Here is a 25,423-nt window from a genome sequence, read left to right as displayed (position 1 = left end):
TTACTGTTCAAAAGAATGTTTCTGTGACAATTTAATCGAGATTCGTCATTATTCTAATTCTTCTATTATTAGGATACACACACACACACACACACACACGTACTCACACATACAAACATACACATACATCTACGATATACTTTTATTTAAAAAATATGAATAAAATGTTTTTTTTTTGTAAAAGTAATGATTACAAACAAGTACTTATATTTCAAATAAAATAATACAAAATACGTACATATGTCTTTATCACAGTTTATTACATGTGGCGCTTATTATACTTCATAAATTTCATAATTATAAATATTACAATATATATGTGTATATATATATATATAAAGAGAAAGAGATTTACATTGAAATGTAAAATACTTTAGTGTTCTCATTAGATATTAAAATTTAAAATAGAATAATTAAAAAATTGTAAGAGAGAATTTTTTTATAATTACATGTATTAAGTTTTACATTTGCACAATTTGTCATTTACAGATAACACAATCTATTTATACATTACTTTTATAAAAAAAAATATATTTCAATAAAAGGGTGTGTGGAACTTTTATTATATAGCCGCTAACAGTAGAGAGATTGTAGAGAGTTATAAATATAACTCTCTCGAAGAGAGAGAATAGGCGTGGTCAAAAATCAATTCATACGCTTAGATATCTTGTATTATATGTATATCAATTGCTAGTATGCTATTATACATATATTTATTTAACTGTTATTTATTCAATAAATTTATTAAAATAAGAATAACTAATTTTATTATTTTTTAATAACAAATTTCTGTCAGATTATTTTTTTAACATATCTAGACATGTAATTATGGAACTGTAATTATGAACGATTGCAATATTTTAAATTGTAACCAATAAAGAAATTATCATAAAATAAATATTAAAAACGATAATGCTGTAATAACGATACTGATAAAATACTTGATTATAAAACAAAATTATTGGAAAAATTTGTGTAATTTGGGAAATTACAATGTATTTTAATATAAAGATATATATATATATATATATCTTATAATGTGGAAGAGCATGACAAGGTTATCGACATTTATTGCAATGAGAACAGCCTGCCCCGAAAATAGTCCGAGACAGCGCGAACTTTATTGGAAGAATATTATTTTCATGAGCCCGAAAACTTTTCCGCAATCGGCTCTGTAGGGAAGTAGAATTTTAAATCATACTATTCTGGTGATAATTTGGGGGAGCTTCTTATTAAAGTATGCATCAAGAATTTAAAAAATTCGATCAATATCAAGAATCGGATGAATTTTACATGAGACTTTCGGTAGGGATAAGTTATATGAAAGACAGTTTGTATGGAGGTGCGCTGCCTTACATAACAGAGCTATCGTGGTGTGGTTTCAACAGAAGCACTCAATGAATTTTCTAGGAACTACGTAGTCGAGCGTCAAAGCAGACGAGGAAACTTTTTCGTAACAAAGATCAGGTGATACTTTCGAGTACTTTTTCTTTCTGCTTCATAGAAAAGATTGGTTTTGCGTTGTTCGCGGATTGCAGTCCATCGTGTGGTAAATGCAACGGCGGAAATACTAACGAGAAGAATTTCACATTCAGATATTCTGACCGTGAGCACTCATGATAGGAATGTCTCACGAAAATATAACTCAAGACAACTTCTCTGTAGGGACCATCACGGTAATCAAACGACATTTTATAGTGCGTAAAAAATTGCATCGCTCTGGGAGTAATATTTCCTTATATTAGAAACACGTGCGAGAAGCAACGAAGATAAAACCTATTTCGCCATGTCGTAGAGACAAATACTCTACTTTAAGTGACATTTCTTTTCTACCGTTCGGATTTTTCTTAATTTTTACTTAGCAATTTTGATAAATTTTTTTTCTATTCAAATTAATGTATACTTTAAATATATTCTACATAGTATACTAACATTTATTGAAACCTATACGATGAACGGAAATTTGCTTAAAATCAACATAATGGCGACCACGTGTCGTAGTGCAAAACGTTAAAACGGAACGTGTATGGTTTCCACGCAGTAATCCCGCGCATCTGCGATAGTCCGGGCTAAATTCCATCCTCTAAGTTTAAGGCTTACCTGAAGCCACAAATTTCTACTCGAGCGCCGATTGGAAGACCCTTAAGGCGCGTTGGAAGCGATACTACTGACTTCACGATCCGTTTCGATCTTAACCCGCGATTATGCTGCGCTACTTTATAGCTTGCATCTTTGGTCGAGATACCAGTTGACCAAAATTGCACCGACATTTGTGACCGATATATCTCGTACAAAATCGCCTATATACAGTTACTCTTCAGTTACAATGACTCTTTCATACATCGTTACGAAAATACTATCTTATTTTTATAAAATTAAGAACGATTATCTAGTAAATCTAGTTATACCAGAATAAAATAAAGAACGATTATCCAGTTATATCGGAATACGTTTAACTTTAGCTCTGAAATAAATTAACGTTCGACCGTGCAAAATATACTCGTCAATTTAAATTTAGATATTCGAGAAATAATTCACGAGATGCTAAAATTGTTACGTGAAATTAGAACTTGTGTCTTGCCATCTATTATTGTTAAATTCGTAGTGTCGAATTATACCTAATTTGATCGGATTATTTTTAATCATTCAATTATCATTGCTTTTACTCAACATATCGATAATTTAATTGAAACAATTTAAAGTTAAAAAATTAAACTCAAGAAATTTATTAAATGTGACTCAAATTTAGTATCTCTTATTTATTACTATTATTTATTATTTATTAGTATTATTTATTACAATTATTTATTATGCACTACATGCGTATATTAATATGGACGCTATTTACTTCAAAACTAAGCAATTAAACCACAAAAATAAATTGGTCATACGTGGTCATATGTTTTTTATAATCACATTGCATGTTTTGTATTAAAATAATAAATTTCGATATATGGAAGTTAAAAATGATAAAATGTTATTTAACATGGAGAATTTTTTTAAATTTTATATATTTTATATATTTTATATGTTTAATATGTAGCAGCATATATCGTTAAAATTGGCACTTATCTTAACATAAAACTGTATATATAATTATTTAAAAATAATGAATAATAAAATCTGTTTAATAAATATTTATTAATGTAACTTTTAATTAGAAATTTTCACCAATGTTGCGGGAATTGATATGACAGTCAACAAAGAGTAATATTTATAATAAAATTAATAATACATATTGTTATGCGAATTAAAATAATTGTTTTTAAAATTCTATATTAAAATAAATCTTTCAATATATATTAAATTAAAATTGCGAATTTACGAAGGTTCTTCCTTATTAATGAATAATTCGTGAAATCTAGTGTTCATTACTGAAAAGAGTAGTTTATGACATTAACAGTTCTGCGGTATATCAACGTAAAATATGCGCTTCCCAAATTTCCCATGCGACACACGAGTTTCTCATTACCAATAACGAAATTCGCGTGCCCGGTGCCGCTGGTAATCTGATGTCGGTGCTTACATATTAATGACATTTTCCTGAATTGAAACGAGAGAGAGAGAGAGAGAGAGAGAGAGAAAGAGTAAAAGAGAGATAGATACAGAGAGCTGGCGTAGAATACCTATGCTCATTCTCGCGTCTCTAAATTCCGTATAACGCGTTTCCGCTGCACGAATTTGTTTGGTGAAAATGATAATGGAAGCCGTACAAACCGTAGATCCGTGCGCAAAGTTTCCACAGACACCAATAGTAGTAAAAATATCTGTTTCACAATAACGTTGTTGACGATCAAACGAAAATTTGGTGCACGTTTTCCAAAACCTCACATAAGCAGTTAACAAATATATGACCCAAAAAAGTGCCAATAAAAGAAGAAAAATCCTCTGGACAAGTATTTAACTAACATTATTTTGTACATATTGTATATATCATATATGTTTATCTATATAATAGTATCTACAGTGATTTTTTTTATAATCAGGATTCTCCAAAAGAAATAATCGCTATAAAATATTTCCACAGTATCAATCAATTTACATGATAATATTACATTCAAAATTGATGTATAATAATCCATACGTATTTTTGTATCCCATTAATTGACTGAAAAAAATGTCGCGCTGCGGCATTGCGGAAATAACTTCAATAGTGGCGAAATCAATAACGAGCCGCTTATCATTTATCCATATTCATTATTAGCTATAATACCGTCACCATCTACCAATCAACCTCGATAATTACCCGCCTAATTAGTGCGCTCCCACACTTAAATGTCGCCACAAATTGCGCGATACATTTCCAATACATTAATAAATAGATTTTGTTTATTACGTAGATTGGAAATTTTTATGAAATTTCAAAGTATCCTCTATAAAAGCTCTATAAATTCTGCATAATCTCTGATATTGTAGCGTACTTAATGACGAACGGAATAACATTCTTTAGTCGCAAGATATAGCCGCATTATTATTACTATAACTATTACGATCGATAATACGAGGATGCGTTTTTATTAGCGCCATAAATGAGACACGCAGAAAATATCGATGTACGAATACCGCTCTCTACATTCCTTTTCCTCTTTCGCAGTCGTCATTATATTCCCCAAAGATCTATCTTCGAACGGAAGCTTGAAATAAAAGCTGCAAATAAAACAGCAACGCACTTGACGGCCGAGTCATCCCCTTTATATTGACCCCCGTATATCATGTCCGGTCGTGGAAAAATGATGAATGCTCTCGGGTAACATGATCACGCTGTACGCACACGTACCCAACATTCAATTGCTTTTTTCATAAACCCGCGCGGAAAGTATTCGCCCTCCCCCCTCTCTCACCATTTACATTTATCGAACCACGTCGATCCGAATTCACCCGCCGGCATTTGTTCCGTATCTATTTACCTAGCCCCCGGAATTTTACAGTGCTACATACACAACGTCCGCCATTACAACGGACATTGAAATTAAATGAATGGAGTCTGTCACTAAACGTTATATCACTGTACAAAATTACAAAATTGCTTACACTGCGCGTCCTCGCAGTAAAAAGGGGAAAAAAATAGACAGAAACGTTAATTTATTACTCGTGAAATATCTAGCGTCATATATTTGACACGTTAATTGCAAATGTCCCCGTGGAGCGATATATATATATATATATATTGAATAATTTTCACCTTAACTCGGTACGCAACTTTGCAATTGATAATATTACGCACACAGCTGGGCGAACTCCGTAACGCACAAGCGTTCGGTAACAGGCATTAAATTGCTCGCTGAAGTTGTCTAACGATCTGAACCATCGTTCAGCAAGACCGGTGGCACTAACAACGCATTATTGAACGCCATGAATATATTTCGAATAAAATCGCACGCAGAGAGTCTCGGTGTTTACGGGAACGAGCTGTAAACGCGTGCGCGTTCGATAAAAATGGCAAAATCCCGGTGGCTGCGTTACGAACGAGCGTTCGGCCGATCCGCTCCGGGATTATCATCGATTCCCTGACGTCCCCTGCAAACGTTGGCCGTACCTTGTTTATGTGTAACGTTATATCGGCTGTTCGCGCGCGAGTTTCATTTGTATTTTATGTCCGGATCGCGACCCGTCCGCGTCGCTGCAGCGCGGAGGCGCGAAGCTCTTGCCCGCGATCGGAGTAATAGCCAATAAAGCCCGTTATTTTGCAATCAACACGGACATCGTGAGAGAAATGCTTGTTTCCTTTTATGCCGAGTTTGTTAGGCAAAGCGAGCACAGGTTTTGCAAGCGTTTATTGGGAATATAGTAATTAAGCTGCAACATTTGCGTTCCGATACGGCGTCGTAGGCTATCGTAAGCATTGCAACCAAAATTGACAAAAGGTATAATGTGTTTTCTCTTTTTAAAGACAAAACCTTTTTTTTTTTACATGTTTTTAATGCTTCATACATGATTTAAACAGTATTATAAAAAACGTGTTTGAAACATGTTAAATATATCGATTAAGCGTATTTTAAACCTTAAATAGTTTAAAACGTTTTTAAAACAAGATTTTTACCGATCAAATTTTCAGCATAGGTCGTAATATTTTAATAATAAAGGGACGTGGAAATTTTTATCTGCAAATTTGTTATATCCGGTACAAGTGTTTCAATGGCTCCTTTTATGTAATAAATAAAATTTTATGGTCTCATCAACGGTTAAATTAGCATTAATAAAACATAAGTATACATTAATTTATTACTTTCTGATAGTATTAAATTTATAACATTGGGTACTATTTTAAAATGTTTCTTAAAAATATTTTACATTACATTTTTTCATTATATATTACACATTAAATATGATTTTATTACATAACATTAAATAGATTATTTATTATTATCTTTTTGTTTCTCTTTTATCTCGAGATAAAAATATAAATAAAACAAGTAATCAAACTCTCGAGAATGTCAAAAAACAAAGACTAATAAGGACTAATGAGAGTTTTTTGCGCGATTGTTAGTGCAAAAGTAAAAATCGTTTATTGTTGAAATATAATATAAATATTAATATTTTTATCTATTATTCGTTGCCACTGGAATGGTCAACCATTGCTAATTGAATAAGAAGAATGAGTTGCTACTCTACCATCTTGCCATGAAAAAGTGAGAATTACATTATATGTTCTGACATACCGATGATGACTCGGAAGCAGACCGAAACGTTTATGCGTAACTAATTTATATTATATTTCAACAATAAACGATTTTTATTTTCGCACTAACAGCCGCGCAAAAAACTCATTAGCCCTTATTGTTCTTTATAAAAATATAATTTAATAATTACAATAATTCATACGTATAAATAGTTGCATTTTATCGAATTTTACATAATTACTGAACAAATTTCAAATTACATTCTAAGTTGCGTGTATCATCGCGTTTGCAGTTTACCTACAAAATAAAATTCGCGAATTTTGATAATTGATTTTATGGAAGTGAAGCAACTGCGTGTGACATTCCGCATTTTGATACCTCTTGCAATTGTCATTTAACCAAATTAATTTGTAACCAAAACAAAGGTTTAGAAAAATAACTCATAATGATTATATTTTAAATAAATTTACATATAATAAAAAACTTAATACAATATACAAAAATTTATAATATAAAGTGTATAGAAAATTAATTATATACAAAAAATTTCTAAGAGACATATTAAAATGCATTGGCTTTTTGTTATTAATCTCCAATATATTATAAAATTAACAGTTAAATTATCAAAGAGTAATAAACTAATATTTATTATTAATGCTATATATATGTAATATTTGAGCGACCAAATACAATGTTGAATATAAAATTATTAAATTCTGTTGAATAAAATAAATATTTGAAAAGAATGATATCGCTCTCTTACTTCAAAAGTGACACAATTCAAAAAACGTGATTTTTTAGTTATTGAATGAGTTAATCCTTCGATGCCACTCTATATCGTTTTGTCACGTATCTACTACACTAGATATTGTAAAATATCATATAAAAATGAACATTTATGACAAATTGTTTTTGATCGAACTGCCAGACATCAAGGAATATAACAGTAACATAAATATACATACATGTGTATCTTCATTAAGAAAAAAGTTATGGCACAGCAAAGTAAAAAAAAACGTTGGATGTGCCACACTAAGGTACGATTTTCCATTTTCTGGTTAATTTGTAGTACAACTTAATCCAATAATAATGTAAAAAAAATTACATTTTTCTAGTTATATGAATCATTAAACTAACGGTTTTATAATGAGTAACTTTAAATTAACTTATAGATGACTTATTAGTTTAGTGATTAATCATAGCTAGAAAAACACAATTTTCATATTATCATTAGATCAAATGAAGTTAAGTTTAAATCATAAATTAACCAAAAAAATGAACAATCGAGCCTAAGAATAGCATTGTTAAGCAGGATTAATTAATCACGTATGAATTAAATAAACACTCTATCATTTATCGAAAATGAACAAACTCCATCAAAAAATCGTTAAATATATCACAACTCAAAAATGGTGATACACGGAAAAAACGTTCCGATTGCAACAACCAAAAATAATGATAATTTTCGCCCACACATCAGTACATTTGTGATAACCGTAAAGTGTGTGGACATACTTTAATATTCTTAATAGCCGTTAAGATATGCAAATCTTACACAATCGTATTATATAGTTCTTATAATCAAAAAATGTATTGATGGGCGAATTTTGGTTGTGGCAATTGTAGCCATTTTTTCCATGCAAATTAAAATAACAATAATGACATTATTGATTACGTTAAGAATATATTCTTTTTACGGAATTTAATTAATGAATTTAATTTTTTATCAAGTCGACAAATCCTTTTTTCTTTTCTAATTTTAAGAAACTTATAATTTCTTGAGTTGTGTAAGAGAGCGATATGTATTATAAAAACTATTTGAGTATATTATATATCTTGCGAATAATTCATTACCGTGTACAAATAATTTCTCATTTCAACATAATTTTATTTAAGTATAGGTATATATAGAAAAATAAGTCATCAAGAAGATAAACTTTACAGATATGAATAAAAATGTTTTATGATTCTTTTTGACGTTAATTAAAGAGAAAATTTTTTGATGAAATTAATATCGTGGAAGTTCTTCTCTAAAGAAAGGCAAAGAAACAAAGGAAGAAGAAACGTCATTATTTTTGTGGCAGATTAACTTCGCCGATATATGAATCAATCAGTTATTTGCCTGCAATTAGACGCAATATCTTTTTTACGTATATTTATATGTAAAAAAAAGTCCGCGCCTTTTTACGGACAATAAATTGTAACAGTATCGAGAGCATTCTGCGAAACGAGATGTAGCAGCATTTGCATGTTATCTCCTGCTCTTTCGCGAAATTACGCTCCCATTGCACTCTCAAAAAGCAGAGGATCGAGCGTACAGTGGTAGTGTTATCTGGTGCGCAGCTTAATGCGGCACTCCGTGCCTCGGAATTATTTATTGCACTTAATCACCGATCTGCGGCACTTGGTAGTAATTAACCCATATTTCCCCCAGCTTAATAGCGAAAATAAACAGTATTCGCAGCCCGCCGAACATCTCCTGGAGCAAATGTCTCGCAGGCATCGTGTGGCATATGCGAAACGTCTAATCGTGACGTTCCGCCGTTTGCACGTTACGCCCAGCTATTCCGTGAAGATGCATTTCCATTTGCTCGCTCATGCAATTCCACGTCAGAAGTGCCAGGCGTTGCTTGAGCGATGATTCGGCGTTATGCTAAGTGATGTAAACGCCGTAAACCTAAGATATAACTTCAGTTCGCTGAAACTGCAAAGGACTTAAAAATTAGAAGCATTTATTCTATTCGAATGACTAAGTAGTAGCAGATTGTTCAGTAAGTTACTCCAGATTTATATCGCGACGCTGCATTTAATATCCGCGTAAATCTCCATCTGATTAGTGGAATGTGAGATAAAGCGTTGCTAACTTAATCGCTGCGCAGTAACGCCGACGATCGTCCACTGGCAACATTATGAAACCATTTAAGGTTCGTACGGGAAAGCATTATGTTTCCGCGTTTCGCGAAAGCGCATCCTATGCAGCGCACGTTTCATGCATTTTTATCCCATTTCAAGAAGTGCTACGTCACATGCGGTATGCATTTACGTTATGTAAACGTTCCTATGTCTCTCTCTCTCTCTCTCTCTCTCTCTCTCTCTCTCTCTCTCTCTCTCTCTCTCTCTCCTGGTCTCGCACTAGATTATTTATTATACTAATTACGGAATTGCGGCCGCGCCGGAGTTCTACTTCCGAGCTACCTTGACGGCGTGAATAAAGTTTACGGTGGGAATAAGTTGCACCGCAAACGCGCGCCCTTTACGGGGCGCTCGGTAAAGTTTATCGAAAGCATTTAGCCCAATACTAACACGTACATTGAATTAATTTAACTCGCGCGCGATACCGCGCTTCCTTCTTTGTAATTGGTTTCTCGAGGGGTGGACAAAGGGAATCGTGCACGAGGATCTCCTTCCTTTGGACGGTAATAGAGGCGCCGCCGACTGCCTTTTCGCTTTGATCGCTCCGCTGGAATAGGATTCGGAGCAGCTCAGAATCGGCGGAAAGACCGGCAACGGGAGTACCCGATGACCGCAAGAGCTTCGAGTGGAAATTACCAAAAGACAACCGTATTTCAACGCCGTCGGGATCTCGAAACACTTTGCGACTACAGAATTCTGAACGCGAATAAAGTGTTTTCCGATCACGACAATCATTTGCGAGCTCATCTTTTCCTCTCTCTCTCTCTCTCTCTCTCTCTCTCTCTCTCTCTCTCTCTATTTTCGTCTCATTATTTCGTATGGGAAAACGAACGAACGAGATTCGAGAAAAATTGTTAAAATCAACTTGCACCACAATCGGGATGTAACTTGCTGTAATATGATCGCCTTCTTTCGTTGTTTTTTACTGTCTGTAGCATATATAACTTTCATCAGCATTCGTTGCTGCAGAGTGCGTAATCCTCGCGAAATAATGTAACAAATATAGAAATATAATACTGTCACACCTAAATTCCGTCGCATCTATTACTAATGTTGAAACAATCGCGCTAATAGAGTTTACATCGAAAATTGCATGTATTATAATACATTGGCGTATTGTTTGATCGAACACTTTAGCAAACGTTGACGAGATACAATCAATTATGTTAATTGAGTTAATTATGTACGATGATAGATTTGTCATACTGCATAAGTAGATCACAATGTTTATGTTAATATTTTCAGTCAATTTCTACATAATATAATAATAATGTATTATATGCCATTGTATCAAACAGATAAATAGTCATTTTCGTTTCCTCTTTAAGATTAATAACAAAATCGTTTTTTAAAGACAAACTTCGATTATCCTATTATATTTCCATTATCCTATTATTGATGAACTCATTTATAATTGTCGATCTATTGTAAGCCAATTTATTTCTTGCATGAATTGATGACATTGCAGTTTGAAAACTGTTCTCTCTGAAAGAACAGAAATGCTTAGAAAGCAAAATATCTTTCCTCGTGAAATGGAAAAAGAAATGGAAATAGGATTGGGATAGGCTTAATCTTAGAAAAAATGTCTCTCCAAGAATAAAATCCTTGTTCTTTCAGTATCTTAACGAATAATAAAACACAACTGAATAGAAATATTAGTCCTAGCTCAGCGATAACAAATAATTTCTGTGAAATTGCAAAATTATTAACACGTTTTTATGCTTTCGTCTCTATGCATTTAACTAGATAAGAGATACGTTGTCACTAAAATTATATTACTAAATTATTAATAACTCTGAATAATTTTTTACAATATACATAATTTTTTCACAATAAAAAATGTGTAAATTATACAAATTATTGAATTAAGTATTACATTGTTTTTCTTATTTCTAAAATAAAATAGTTCAAAAAACATAATTTTCGAGTTATTACCATAAATGAGTTAAGCAAACATTATCTATCAATTATTAAAAACAACCTAAGTGAACACTAAATAAAAAATCGTCTTAATTGTCACAATTAAAAAAGGATAGTTTTAAAAAAAATTATCTAAGCCATCACAACTAAAAAATAGGTTTTGGTTAAGGATTGTGAAAAATGATTGGCAAATATGATATTTGACATGTTAATATATTCTTTTTGCCTATATTCTTTAATTAGTTCATCATTTTTTATCAAATTAAAAAGTAGTTTTTCTCTTTTTTTAGGAAACTTAATTTTTTTAGTTGTCTCACTTTTAAAGTAAGGGAACAACATATCTCTTAAAATGGATCAAAGTATAATAAAACCTACTTAATCCCTTGGTCTTGGTTGTTTAAAACTGTACATACATATCCTTTAAATCAATATGATTGAAATCTATAAAAAATAAAATATTTTCACAAAAAATCATACATTAACAAACGGAGTCATCAAATTAGAAAAAAGTTTTTAAATAAAATATGAGTAAGAAAATAAATTACATTTTAGATCAAATAGATTCGAATAGACCAGCAGGTCTTAAAGTTGTAATTTAGTATTATCCATAAAACATACTTAAAGTTTTCTAACTAGATATTTCTCATCACTTACCTATAGAAAGTCGACTAGTACATAATAGATTTGCAATCGCAAATCGATAGAACATTAAATCACGTCGCGAAGTTTTGATTCGCAACGTGAAAAATTTACCTGGATTATTTATGACTGACCCACTTTCTGACCAGCGTTTAATCCTAAAATCACATTCGGAGATAGCGTGCATCAATCAAACGCGTCGCGACGATTGGCCATGTGTAAATGCATTGCTGAAATAATGCATGAAATATACTGTGTGCACTTTGCGAATTCTAATCACGATTGTTGTGTATTATAATTCAATGTCAATAAATATTCTTCGCACATGTAAACAAGACGCGCTATTATATGTATATTGATTGAACGTCTTTCATAGCGAGATGTTTTTTTATTATTTGCAGGTGCAACAGGTTTGAAAGATCTGACGATAAATGTTCCGAAAATGGTTAGATCAGGTGAATCCGTAACATTGTCATGCCATTACGACCTGGAAGGCTTAGCATTGTACACTATACAATGGTTTTTCAATGATCGAGAATTTTATCGCTTCATACCAGACCGTAAACCATCGCCGCCCTACAGCATTTTCGACGTGTATGGTATACAAGTTAACGTAAGTAATTTATTCATAAATAAGTACAAATACGTACAAATTCCTATCATTTATGAAGTCGATTAGTAAAAATATTAATTTGCAATCGTTGATCGATAGAACATTAAATCACGTTACAAAAAATAAACGTTGCATAAAAAATTTTAACATAAAAAATTTTCTATATTATTCTTTGGCTGAATAAAATTTTTTTAAATATGAAATTCATTAAAAAAGTTTTAATTATTCAAGAATAAATTTTCAAAAAAAGTGATATTTAAAAAATTTATTTTATGTTTTTTTAAAGAATAAAAATCCTAAATTTTCAGTTTTTTTAATTAATTCAATTATGCATCAAAAATTAAGAGAATTAGTCTTATAACATACAGACATCTCTTGCATATTTGTTACATTTCCGTGGTATAAGGAATTCACAATTTTTTTATTCTTCTGTCTTTATACATATTTTTCGCTTCATATATCTTTAAACATTCTTAATAAATACTTTTAAATCATTTTCATTTAACCAATCTTTAATTAGACTTAAACTTTAATAAAATCTTAAACTTTTTATTATGAAAATGTCTAATGTCAAAAATTAAAATATAAAGAAAGATATAATCACATTCACATATAATTATGGGAAAATCAAATTGTAATTGTTCAAATGATCATTAAGTAAGAGAATTCTCTGAAACATTTTAATTCTTTGAAATATCTTTGCTGCATGTGTATATTTTACATTGAGTATAAACAGTGCCTCTTTTAAAGTAATAACTGAGTCACCAACTAGGTTTAGCTTTATTACATTCAACTTCTCAATTAACTTGCAATAAAAATCTTATCTCTTTAATAACACTTTCGTGAAAGTTTATTATACTAATCTCGGTAATACCATGGTCCTCATTATACGGATGGAGTTTCCCCGATAAATCAGTCCTTAATCCATGAAAAAGATTCTACGCGGTACCAGAATAAATAAGCTTAAAGTTTCAAGTTTCGCAGTTAACAATTTTATATTGTGTCCTGGAATTTAATCATCGACATTCAAGTTTCAACAAAAACAATATGCTCGCAACTTAGATAATATGAAGAAACTTGAAATTTGATTGGTAAATGTCTTAAATCACTTTAAATTAATACTTTAAGTCGCAACGTACTGCATTGTTGTACAATGTGTATCATAAATTCCTCAAGAGATGCGCATATCGATGGACCGTTAGATCCATTTATCAAACGCGCTCTCTCTTTCGAAGAGCCGTTGAGATAAGAACTAAAGCCGGCCCGATTTTTGCGCTCGCGAGTAAACGACGAGCTATCTTTTTGCGACTCGCGCTCGATCCGATCGTAATCTATTTTTCTACGGGAAACACAGCCTGCAAGTAGATTCGATAAGAGAGAAGATCTAGTCGCATTCTCTCGCCGAGGGCGAAACTTCTTGCCGCGCTCCCTGGACAACCGATCTTCCTTTCCTCCCCCAACCACCCTTTCTAATCTCTCATGCATCGTGGTACCTCCATTTTTCCGCCGATATGGTCACGACGAAGGCAAAAGTTTCTGTTGCGGGTGTAGGGTGAGGAAAAGAATCGATAGACTGATTTATGGCATGTACTACGACCGCGACACGGCTTGAACCTGGGTCAAGCGAGTTCCGTGTTTTACGGACGTCGATTCAACGTCGCTGCAATCGCGTCGCGAATCTACCCCTTCACGTCCCTTTTTCTCGCGTTCTCTTAAGGTGTGGCTCTCCTTAAATTTTCCGACGCTCGAGAAAATGGAATCCCCCTTTCCGCAAGAGAGAGCACTCGGCGCGAAAGCAATATCCTGTAGGTTTGTATAACGACCTCGCAAACGCGCTCACGCGTCGAAGAAAAATGTTAGAGATTAATCCTAGGTACATGGTTGCGCTTATTGAGTATATATGAGAAGCGCAAATAATTTCTGCCATTCTAATTTTGCACTTACATTTTACATTAATTTAATAAATATGAGATGGCTTAAATATAATCTATGTAGCGATCAAGAATCTAATATTATATTATAGTTTGACAATGCCATCTAGATTTATTGCATGGAAAGAACGATTTTGCTGAAATGTTTGAAAATTTAGTTATTATAGGTATAATTCCGAAAATATTTTTGGGCCATAAAAATAATTATGTAAAACGCCCAAATTGATAGAACATCAATATTTTTGCAACATTCATCATGTTTGAGATTCCTACGTAATTATTTTGATGATCCAACAAAATTATTTTCGGATCAATACTTCAGCCAAATTATTCTTTTTTATTTGAAATTGATTATTATTTTATTAATTTCAGTATTACTAACATTTTGTTTTGTTTGCTAATTTTAAACTTTAGCGCATTTTTCATAATATTAACAATGTTAAAAAAAAGTGAAACGTCAATCAATCGAGAGATAAATACATAATAGTAAATAGAAAATCAATTTTTATTTAAGAAAAAAAATAGTCCAATAACCTCAATCAATTATTCTGTGTTATCTATTTTCTTCTTATAAATTTTATAGTTTGCTGGATGATTTAGCTAATAAATATCTTGGAAACACCACACGCACAAGGAAGACGTATATTTTGTAACGTGTACATTTAATAGCGTCCTGCGCTGGTTTCCTTTTTACTTTCTATTCTGTTATACCTTTTGTCCGACGACTCAAAGGGAGCATACCGAAGTCCTGCAGGAAAATACTCTCGTGGGATCGTCGTGCTTTACTGATAATTACCGCAAAGGACGGTCGTACAAGCCGCGAAAGTGGAACAGAACTACAAATGGAAGAAAAACGTAACTCAAAGAAAGAGATATGGTTAAAAAAATAATACAGGAGATGATCCTGGCTAAAAAAATAGTGATGAAGAGAAAAATCGGAACAACCAGTACAACATTGTGGAGAGCAAGGAATATAATGCACAAAAAAAAAGATTAAATAAATTATTGAAAGTGAGCGAGGAAAGACAAGGTAAAGAGAGTAGTGATCAAGAAGACAAGAAATAACGTGGAAAAGCAAGATGGAATTCGCTTGAAAAGTGTCAGATGACTTCTGGAATTGTGAATATTTCTCTTTCGAAAAAAGAAAAGCACGGGTGATGAGAGGAGGAATGATATGGAAAGAGAAACTTATCGAGAGAAGCTGTGACGAAGTGACACTGACGTTATAGATACAGGGACTTCCATCTGAAGCAAGACTAGTCTTCCCGATTTCTTCCTTCAAATGTGACAGTAAAAATTCAATTTTTCCAACTGGAATTCCGTATGAATTTAGAGTTATTTTACAAGATTTTCTCTTTATGTGCCTCGCAATACACTTACAAAAGCGACAGTAAAATATAACTTTTGATATTAATCCCATTACATTTTGAGAACATCCGAATACGGAACGATTGGCAGCATTAATCCTTATACAAGGACATATTTTTTCTACTATACGGATTTTTATTAATACTTGTATTTATATATTTTTTCCGCTGATAACAAATCAATAAAGTCAATTCAATACGGCGAACAAATTTCAAATATCAGTGACTATTTTTATCAAACTTATATAATATTTTTGAAAGTTTCCTTGATTGCTGTATATTTAAAGTCAAATTTTAGAAATTTAAAATGGTAGATCCGATATGGTGAATAAAAAATTGAGATATAATTGATGAATTTATGCATATTAAATTTTACTTTTTTGTTATTATTATTACAAAAAATAATCTATAAAATATTTTTTATACACAATAAATAACTTTTTTCTATAAAAAAAAAATCATTTTCAGTGGTATTTTTACATTATTTTTTAAATACAAATCGAACTTGTGAATAATTTTTAATAAATTATTTATTACAAATTAAAATGTACTTAATATTTATATGAATTTACAATATTCTAACTTTATATATTAGTTTATGTTCAGTTCAATTAATTCAAAAAATTACGTTTTTGTGTTTTAATATGTATAATTAAAAGCCCATTACTTAATTGATTAAAATATTGTTAGAAAATGACAGTTTTAGTTCTCAAAAGTATAAATTACATTAATATGTGCGCATACTGATTGTTAAATATCAAAGAACCGTTAAAAAAATTGAGAAGAAAAAGATGAGACGTAAGAGTTAAACTCGGTAATTCCCTGCATGACGAATAACTTCTATAACAATTTAACGAATGAATATTAATTCAGAAAATGACTGCATGGTGAATTACGGCGGGACACGGGAGTAAGAGAGAGTAAAGCAAGTCGCGTAAGATTTAAACTCGGCTCGAGCTGAGACAGATAGGAAGCTAGATTGGGAATTTTCATGAGCATATAAAGCATCCTAAGTCGGTAGATAGAACGGCAGGTATTGCCAGCATAATCCTTATACGAAAAATTTACAACGTTCGCGCCGGCAAATAGCCGGATGGTGAACTGGAAAGACGTCTTCGCGATCATTCGCTTCCGATGTCGCGACAGTTAGAAGTGTTCACTGTCGTTTTGCCGCGAAATTGTGTGGCAGCCACCGATAATCTCGTCTTTTTACAACACCATTTAACAATACCCCACTTGCCGATTATCACCGCGTTATCGTCGAGCTAAACTCGAAGGAGAAATGGCTTTGCACGAACGTTCGTAGTACGTGAGATGCGATCGCTACTCTCTCGTGTGCGCCCGAAGATTTAGGATAATAATTTTTCACTATTCGATTAAGTTTCTATCGTCTATCCCGATTGGCTCGTATATCTCCAACCGAGTATTTTCAGCCGATATAAGAATAGGCGATATTTGTTCCACGTGAGTCATAGTCCGTAATACCATGTAACGGTATTGAGCTATTGTTACTGCTATGTAATCGATGAATCGAGAAAGAATGGGGCGCTTGTACCCTCGTAACGTTTTAACAAATACAAAGAATAAAATTTCGAATATTGCTCTGTTGCGGGCTTTTAAAGAAAAAAAAGCCGTCAAATATAATTCCACTTAAGTATGAGTAACGTTTGCGAAAATGGATGTTCGCGGAAAACATTTTCTGGCATATAGAGGAAATAAGTATAGACTATGCCTTTTCTGATCTTAGCATCTGCGGTAGAAAGAATTTAATCTTGTCAGCATTTCTCCCGATTCTATCAACATCTCCCTTCAACTTGGTACTTGAGAGAGAGAGAGAGAGAGAGAGAGAGAGAGAGAGAGAGAGAGAGAGAGCGCGCGCGATATGATCCAAGCTTTCTAAATCAATTGTAAGTGTAGACATCATAGAAATGCGGAGTTTATTACGCACGGAAAGAATAATTTTACTGAAGAATTAAAAAATTCAGCTAGATATGTCAATCTGAAAATAATAATTTCATTGGACCATTACAGTAATTATGTAGAATACTAAAGCATAATGAGCAATGCTGCAAAAAAATTTTGACATTCTAACAACCTGCTTGAGCGTCCTCCATAATTATTTTGATGATATAAAATTATTTTCAGATTTGTATCTATAATTAAATTTTTAGATATTTCAGCAAAATCATTCTTCCCGTGCATCTATATTATGGCATTAGAAATATTTTATACTTTCTGATCGACAATTGATAACATGAAAAATTTATTTGTCGTTGATTATTTTAAATAAATGTTAACATTAACAAGTATATTAAGACGGTGTCTTTATTCCTTTTTCAAATGCGTACTTGATATTTGAAAGTAAAATCGATGCAATGTGAACAAGTCAAAATCTTTAGGTTGCTATTCATATTTAAATTGGTACAGATTTTACCATGTGTTACGCGCATGCATGTATTCGCTCGTGTGACTTCATTTAATCAAGAATGTAGGACGCAGACTGAAAAATGGGATGCATGTTCACACCTTTCATAAAGGAGGTAACGCGTGGCTCCCGCAGTTTCCGCCCTGGTAGATCCGAATACTCACGGCGCGCAACCCTTTTCATTGATATTTTTCATCGAGCATCTCGTCCACGCCGATGCCAGAAGCGGAAGAAACGATGAAAAAGACCTGTCCCCTCATCCGATATAGTTTGTAAAGGAGGCGGAGACGCTCGCCGCGATGAATATAAATGCCTGCGAAGAGGAAGAGAGCGATGTCGCAAAAAAGAAACGTGCGCGACCGGATCGTAGGATCCAGATTTAAACGTGAAAAGGTTTGGATGTAAAATCGATCAGCGGTACAAAATGCAGAGTAGAGCAATATCAGCGATGCTTAATACCAGATTTGACGCGAACATCGAATGAAAAAGACGGACGCTATAGATTAATCCTCATGAATTTGAAATTTTTTTAGAGGAAATGTCTCTGTAACAAGACCTAAATCTATTTATCGCTTATAATATTATGAGAAAGAGAAGATTTCACCAAATTTAATTACAATATAAATACTCGAAATAGAATTGCATATCATAATATAGATATGTTTCTATTGTATCCTTCAGATCCTTTCTACGTTATTACAAAGTTATGCTTTACTTCAATTTTACTTTTGTTCAAAACTTATCTTCATTTCTATACTAACTTTTTAATACGAAATTTCAACGCTTTCAGACAAAATTTTACGTTGCCCTTTGCTAACTTCGAAGTTCTTGTGATAGATATGTGCGTTTCTCGGGCACATCCCAAAGTAGCATATGAAGTCGAAGCACGCTGCTGACTTATTTTTGACGTAGATGCCACACACGTGTTGCGAATCAATGATATGTCATCGTGATCGATATTGCGAGACAAGAAACTTTTGTTCTTCGATAAGAGATAGCTAAGACGTGATGCTTCCTCCAAAGATATTCCAATAAAAAATTCTTTTCCACGCAGTAATCTATATGTAATACTGTCAGGTCTTTCCTTCGTTCTTCAAACACCTTTAAAAGCATTCCGAAGAACGTCGTTTTGAAAAGAATTTCCGCGAATGGCGTTACTCTTCAGTGACAGTTTCACTGAGATCCGCGCTTTTAGCAAAGTTGCCCGAATGCACGATCGATACTTATTATCGTCTTCCTTCTCCAGACTAGCGAACACGGGATAACTAAGTGCAAGCACGACTGATAACCAGTTCTATGAAAATTTACTTTTCCATCGCCTCGCTATTTTGTAATCGCAACATCCTTGTCGTAAGACAGACTAAAAGAACGTTACCTAAATGGAAGCAGTGAACCATCCGCAATGAATATTCCTTGCGTCTTATTCGTTGCTTTCGACAAACTTTCTCCCAACTCGTGATCGTCGAGCATGAAGTTTAATTGGAGCAACATTGGAAAATGTTAAAATGTAAACGTTCCCTAAAGTTCTGTATGAATTCTTATGAAGATGACGCAAAAATAAAATTCTTATCAGCAAATTATCTGCATGAGAATACTGCCGAGACATTGCTTGAGGGTTGGAAGATCGTGATTGTGCAGGGAGTGACCCTAACTATTGACAAACCTCCATCATGAAAAATGAAACTTTTCATAACAGCGTACGGTCATAAAAACCTGGCTATGGGAAAAAGGAATGAATTGCAGAGTATAGAAAATCAAAATGGAGAGGGTGTGGAACGAAGTATAGGTGGAGCACGGTACATCAAGCTTCGCGTTTTACAGGTCTCCAAATCGAACTCGCACGACGTAACATTGGTGAACGTGTCCAGGGAGCTCACTGGGACTTACAAGTGTGAAGTGTCCGCAGGCAGCCCTTCCTATCACACTGGGATCGAAAGGGCCAAGATGGAAGTAGTTGGTAAGTACGTGCGCGTGTCGACGTTGAAAATTTCTTTTTTGCTTTGGCCGAAGATAAATCGCTCGTTCCGGAATTGTCCGAAATACATCTACACCCCATTCTTTGTCTATCTCAGTACTTGATTCTAAAGCGGTGATACATTTCGCAAACACAATGTAGGGATCAACGATCGGCTGTAATACCGGATTTAAGGGGAAAATCGATGTGCCCTATAATACTACAATAAGATATATCGTCCATTTCCAATAGACAAACTGAATCTATGCTTATTTCCCGATATTCTTGTAATCCCTTTTTATACACACAACTGAATTTTTATTTTGCTGGAAATATAATATGGTTTGCTATACTTTCCGAAATTTTATGCAGCATAATTGGATAAGTATAGATAAAGTATATAGATTGAAAAAAAGATTAAATATGAAATAGATAAAATACAAGAAGTAAAAATAAGTATAGTCAAGTATAAATTAAAAAATAAAATTCTTGACGAGTTAATATCTTTGAAGTGATACTTATGCTATAAGAAAATACAGAAAAGTTCAGAATAATTTTAATCTTCAAATTGTGCATCAGAGTTTATTGTATCATGCAATCAAATTATAATAACATAATTTTATTTTAATCGTGTTTTATGAATATTACGACTTATCATGATTTCCTTAACCCTCCAATAGCAAGCTACTGAGAATGCACCTCACAGCTTTGTCTATTTTACAGTGTGCATACATTGTTTAACAGAAAAGAAATTTCACAATATATATTATATTTACTTCTTTTTACCCATTTTATTATATTGATTAGATGAAATATGAATAAATCATCGGGTCGGATCCAATCCTACTTTTTTTGATATCTTAAAAATTTACCTTACTATATATATAAGAGGCTTAGCAGAGAAAGAAATTTCATGTTATGTTATTTAACTTCTTTTAAATATTTTATACATTGATTCGATGAGAAATGAATAAAACGCAACATTGGATCGAATTAGCCTATACCCGAAGAATTATTAATGGAAAAGATTTCCAAATGGTACTATTCTTCAATCTATTATATTATATAAAATAAGATTGATAAAGAGACAATCATATTTATTGTTAATAAAAGAATATTTTACTCTTAAATTGAAAATTCTTAAATCTAGAATAAGATATAATCTTGGATATCGATTTAGAGTCAAATATTATGGTGCCAGTGGTAAAGATTTATTCTAAAAACATAGAAATATATTAATACTATGAAATAATTTATGTGTTACTTAAATAAATTTGATTTTATCTCAAAATTTACTTATTTAATTTAAAGGAGAAAAATAAGAACTATTGATCCAATTAATATTAATATTATTTTATTTTTTTATACTGCATAAGGTTGCAATAAGATTAAGTACGTCAAAAATATTTTTGCCTCGTTATTAGAAATTCTTTCTGAGGGAGTACTTTCTTGGATATTTAAAAATTCACCTTGCTGTTAGAGAGTAAAAAATTATAACTTTTGAAGAAAAATACATTATTATTTGTTGATTATTATATCTATGGTGACCATTTTCTTATAGAAAATAAAAGACAAATCTGAAAATTTTGGGGCTTTGTTCCTACATGTTTTCAAACCAGTTTATGACTGTCAAGAATCTGTGCATTATAAAATTTTATTGCACAGTATAATCAAATCGAGATAACGCACAGTTTTCTGATAGTTTGAAACTGGTTCGACTGTATTGAAACAAACCTTTGAGCTAAAATAATAAAAAGTTCGAACTAATAAAAAAATGAAAACCACTCTAGTTTGAATAAATTTAATTTAAAAAATTAAGAAATATAATTAACAAAAACAAATTGCATTTGTATGCCTGAAACTGTAAAACATTTTCCGTAAAAATTTTCTTATTAACATAATATTACATACATATAGATTAGAACGCTAGTTAGAAAAGAATTTCCCATAATGTCAAAATAAAGGACAATATTGGAAAATAAAGGACAAAATTGAGTTTTAAAGAAACAAATAAATCTAAAAGACAGCTACCTAAAATAAAGGACTGTCCTTTACAATAAAGGATGTATGGTCACTGTAATTATACTCAGCTGTTCCTGCACGAGGGAAAATCTCGTATATCAGATAAGGATATATAATTTCTGCAGCGATGCGATGTCACGATGTAATGCAAATTACAAATTATTAAACAAAATGCGCGACAGCGGTACCGAGGGACACGTTGGAAACACTAGCCCTAGTCGTCAGTACCAAACATGACAGGGTCGTTGTTCAAGTGTTTCCGGTATGCTCTGTGACGCCCCCGGCGCCGTTGGCGTGTCGCCAGGTGTCGAGTTAGTGCCGTGGCAGCAGTCGCATGTGCTAAACGACATAATTATTATGCCTTAGACGCCCCAAAAACGGGTCCTGCGATTCGTACCGAGAAGGAGCGCATAGCAGTAGGCGAGATGCTACGGGCGAACTGCACCTCAGACAAATCCCGCCCCGCCCCTGACGTTACGTGGAAGCTCAACGGTGAAACTGTAAGTATATATCGCCTCTCGCCATCCTCGCATCTCTCTTATCCTATATACGTCTTGACGTAGTCATAGCTACGTGACCTTACTGGATGATTAGAGTTGCAACGGTGGAAGACCCGGGACTTGCGCCTACTGCATTCAGTTTCGCCCCGTTCCATTACATCAATCCCACCGTTCCTATATCACTAGGAGCTTCTCTCCCCAAAACCGCACCGATATCGGAATACGCGTCGATTTACACAGAAAAATCGACATGTCCGACACGGTACACCGTAGCAAATTTCAGCAAATTTGATAGCACGTAACATAATTTTGTATGCAAATTGATCGATTATCTGTTGAGAGAAATAATTAAGTTAAATAAAGAAAGAAAATTGTTACATAGAAATCTTTAATAAAAATATAGCCAAAAAATTGCAAAATTTGATAAAGGTAACTTTAAAAGAATGTCTTATTGTTACGAATGACAAGCGGACCAAATTCTGTCAAAAAATATATAGAAATCGAATTTCGCGGCTTCGACATATTTTTCATCTATAAAAAGCCATCGCAAAATGCGTTATTTGTATTTCATATAAACTTTGATATTCCCAATTTACCGTCATAATTTAATATCGAAGTTTAATAAAGGATGAACTACAGTTGCTGTCACTTTGTAACATTCTGTGCACGTTCACATGGCCGACAGAATTGTCAATAAACTAAATCCGTGGACAGAATTTTGTTTCTAAATTATTAATCTACATCGATGTTAATTAAGATGATGTGAAACGTGACCAATCGTTTATTATCGTCAATGTATTATTTTTTCGTGAGTACAAACGTGATGAGTACAATTTTTTAATTAATAACTGCATATTAAATATACATATACGTACAAAAAACTACATTTTAATAAATATATATAAGCTGCTTTTTTTTTTTAAAGTGATCCAAGTCAAATTTCGAAAAAAATGAGTAAAGTTTGTTTCTTCTAGTTTTTTATTTCTATCTATTTGTTTTTATTTTGAATTTAATACAAAATGATGGATTTATATATACGCTATTTTCAAAAAAATATTTAGAGAGATTCTGTATTAATCTCATACACAGTAAGTTATAATTAATTTGTACTAAAACAAAAAGCAAAGCTGAATATACATATATTTTACGATATAACTGCACTAAAATTACGTTCCCCAATACGTTCTCAATAAAGATTTTTCTTCTGTGCAACAATATGCTGTAAAGTATAGAAAATTAATGTAAAAATTAGAATTTTGCGTTATGACACGTCTAATTTTCGACATCGCTTTATGACGACCGCAAACGAATTATTATTTTAATGTTCTGATATTTCTGAACAATGTTTTGCATACATATGTAAATACCCTTTGTACGTTACATACAATGATGTTTAACTTATCACACACTTTTTCAATTACTGTGACGTTTCGAATATATTTTTCATGATATATCATATGAAGAGTTTTACGCATAATTTCTCGCCCAAAATACATTCAACTGAATCACCATCATAACAAAACATGCATACATTCGTCATCGATTAAATTATCACCATAGACATGAGATCGGCTCACTTTATCGCTATTCATTATTCATATATTTTCACGTAAAAACATCCATTTGCGAGAATTTCATTTGATACGGAATTCTCACTGGATATCAAGAATCTGTATATGAACTATTTATTGTAGTACAAAACTTGACATATGCATAGTGAAAGTATTAATTAAAATAAAATCCGTATGTGCTTGTATGTTTAAATGTGTTGCGTTATATTTTTTACTATTATAACAGCTTATTGATGCTACTGCATGACTAGTTTAAATAACGTAAACGAGATACATGCGTGTTATACGATCACGTGATTAACTATAAAGACGTGCCGGACCTTTCGTTCCATAAAGTAGATAAATCTCGAGGAACCTTCAAGTGGAAAAGCTTCGTACGCTAGTAATCTGTAGAGCTCTCCTGTTGAGTGCAACATCAGACGAACTGCGATCGCATACCAAGGAAAACAAAAAACAAGAAGAGAGAAAAGTGAAAGACAGGCGGTGAGAGGATTAAGTATATAGTTGCTCATCCGTATTTCTGCAATCGTCAAGTACCCTATGGATTGATAAAGTTTCATCCTTAACGCTCCAATTAAATGTTTTAAGTGTGCCTCTCTTTCTGTCTTTCTCTTTCATTCGTTCTTTCTTTCTTTTTCTCTTTAAATTGCATTCCGTTGAATTTTCCCTGAAACCACCATTAATTTCGTTAACTGCTTATGCCATTACGTACTTTCATTCGCAGTATTTTATAAACCTGCTGCTTTATGACTTAATTTAACTTTAATCACATTGGCATAATGGACGGAAAAGTAATGCCTTTAAGAAAACAGACTTAACATTTGCCTTCTATAGACATACATACGTGTATATATATACACTCATACGCAAAAAAAACGGGCCACTTAAAATTTAGCACTAATTTTTAATATTTTCAAATAGCAATAACTCAGTGAAAATTCATCGTAG

At 32.6% G+C, this 25,423-nt stretch overlaps 1 protein-coding gene across 2 annotated transcripts in view; it reads left to right on the top strand.

Annotated features, from left to right (window-relative positions):
• Window positions 1-25,423, top strand: part of LOC108768342 (uncharacterized) — a 120,099-nt gene that overhangs the window by 65,083 nt on the left and 29,593 nt on the right. For both annotated transcript variants that reach the window (XM_018518740.1, XM_018518739.1), the window contains exons 2-4: window positions 12,494-12,705; window positions 20,250-20,385; window positions 22,771-22,904. In XM_018518740.1, coding sequence (XP_018374242.1) covers window positions 12,494-12,705; window positions 20,250-20,385; window positions 22,771-22,904 — 482 coding nt within the window. The remainder of the gene's footprint in view (window positions 1-12,493; window positions 12,706-20,249; window positions 20,386-22,770; window positions 22,905-25,423) is intronic.

Source organism: Trachymyrmex cornetzi, unplaced genomic scaffold, assembly GCF_001594075.2.
Source record: "Trachymyrmex cornetzi isolate Tcor2-1 unplaced genomic scaffold, Tcor1.1 scaffold782, whole genome shotgun sequence".
Classification (NCBI taxonomy): Eukaryota; Metazoa; Arthropoda; class Insecta; order Hymenoptera; family Formicidae; genus Trachymyrmex; species Trachymyrmex cornetzi.
Note: the sequence above shows the minus strand (reverse complement) of the source record. Positions and strands in the feature narration are given on the sequence as shown.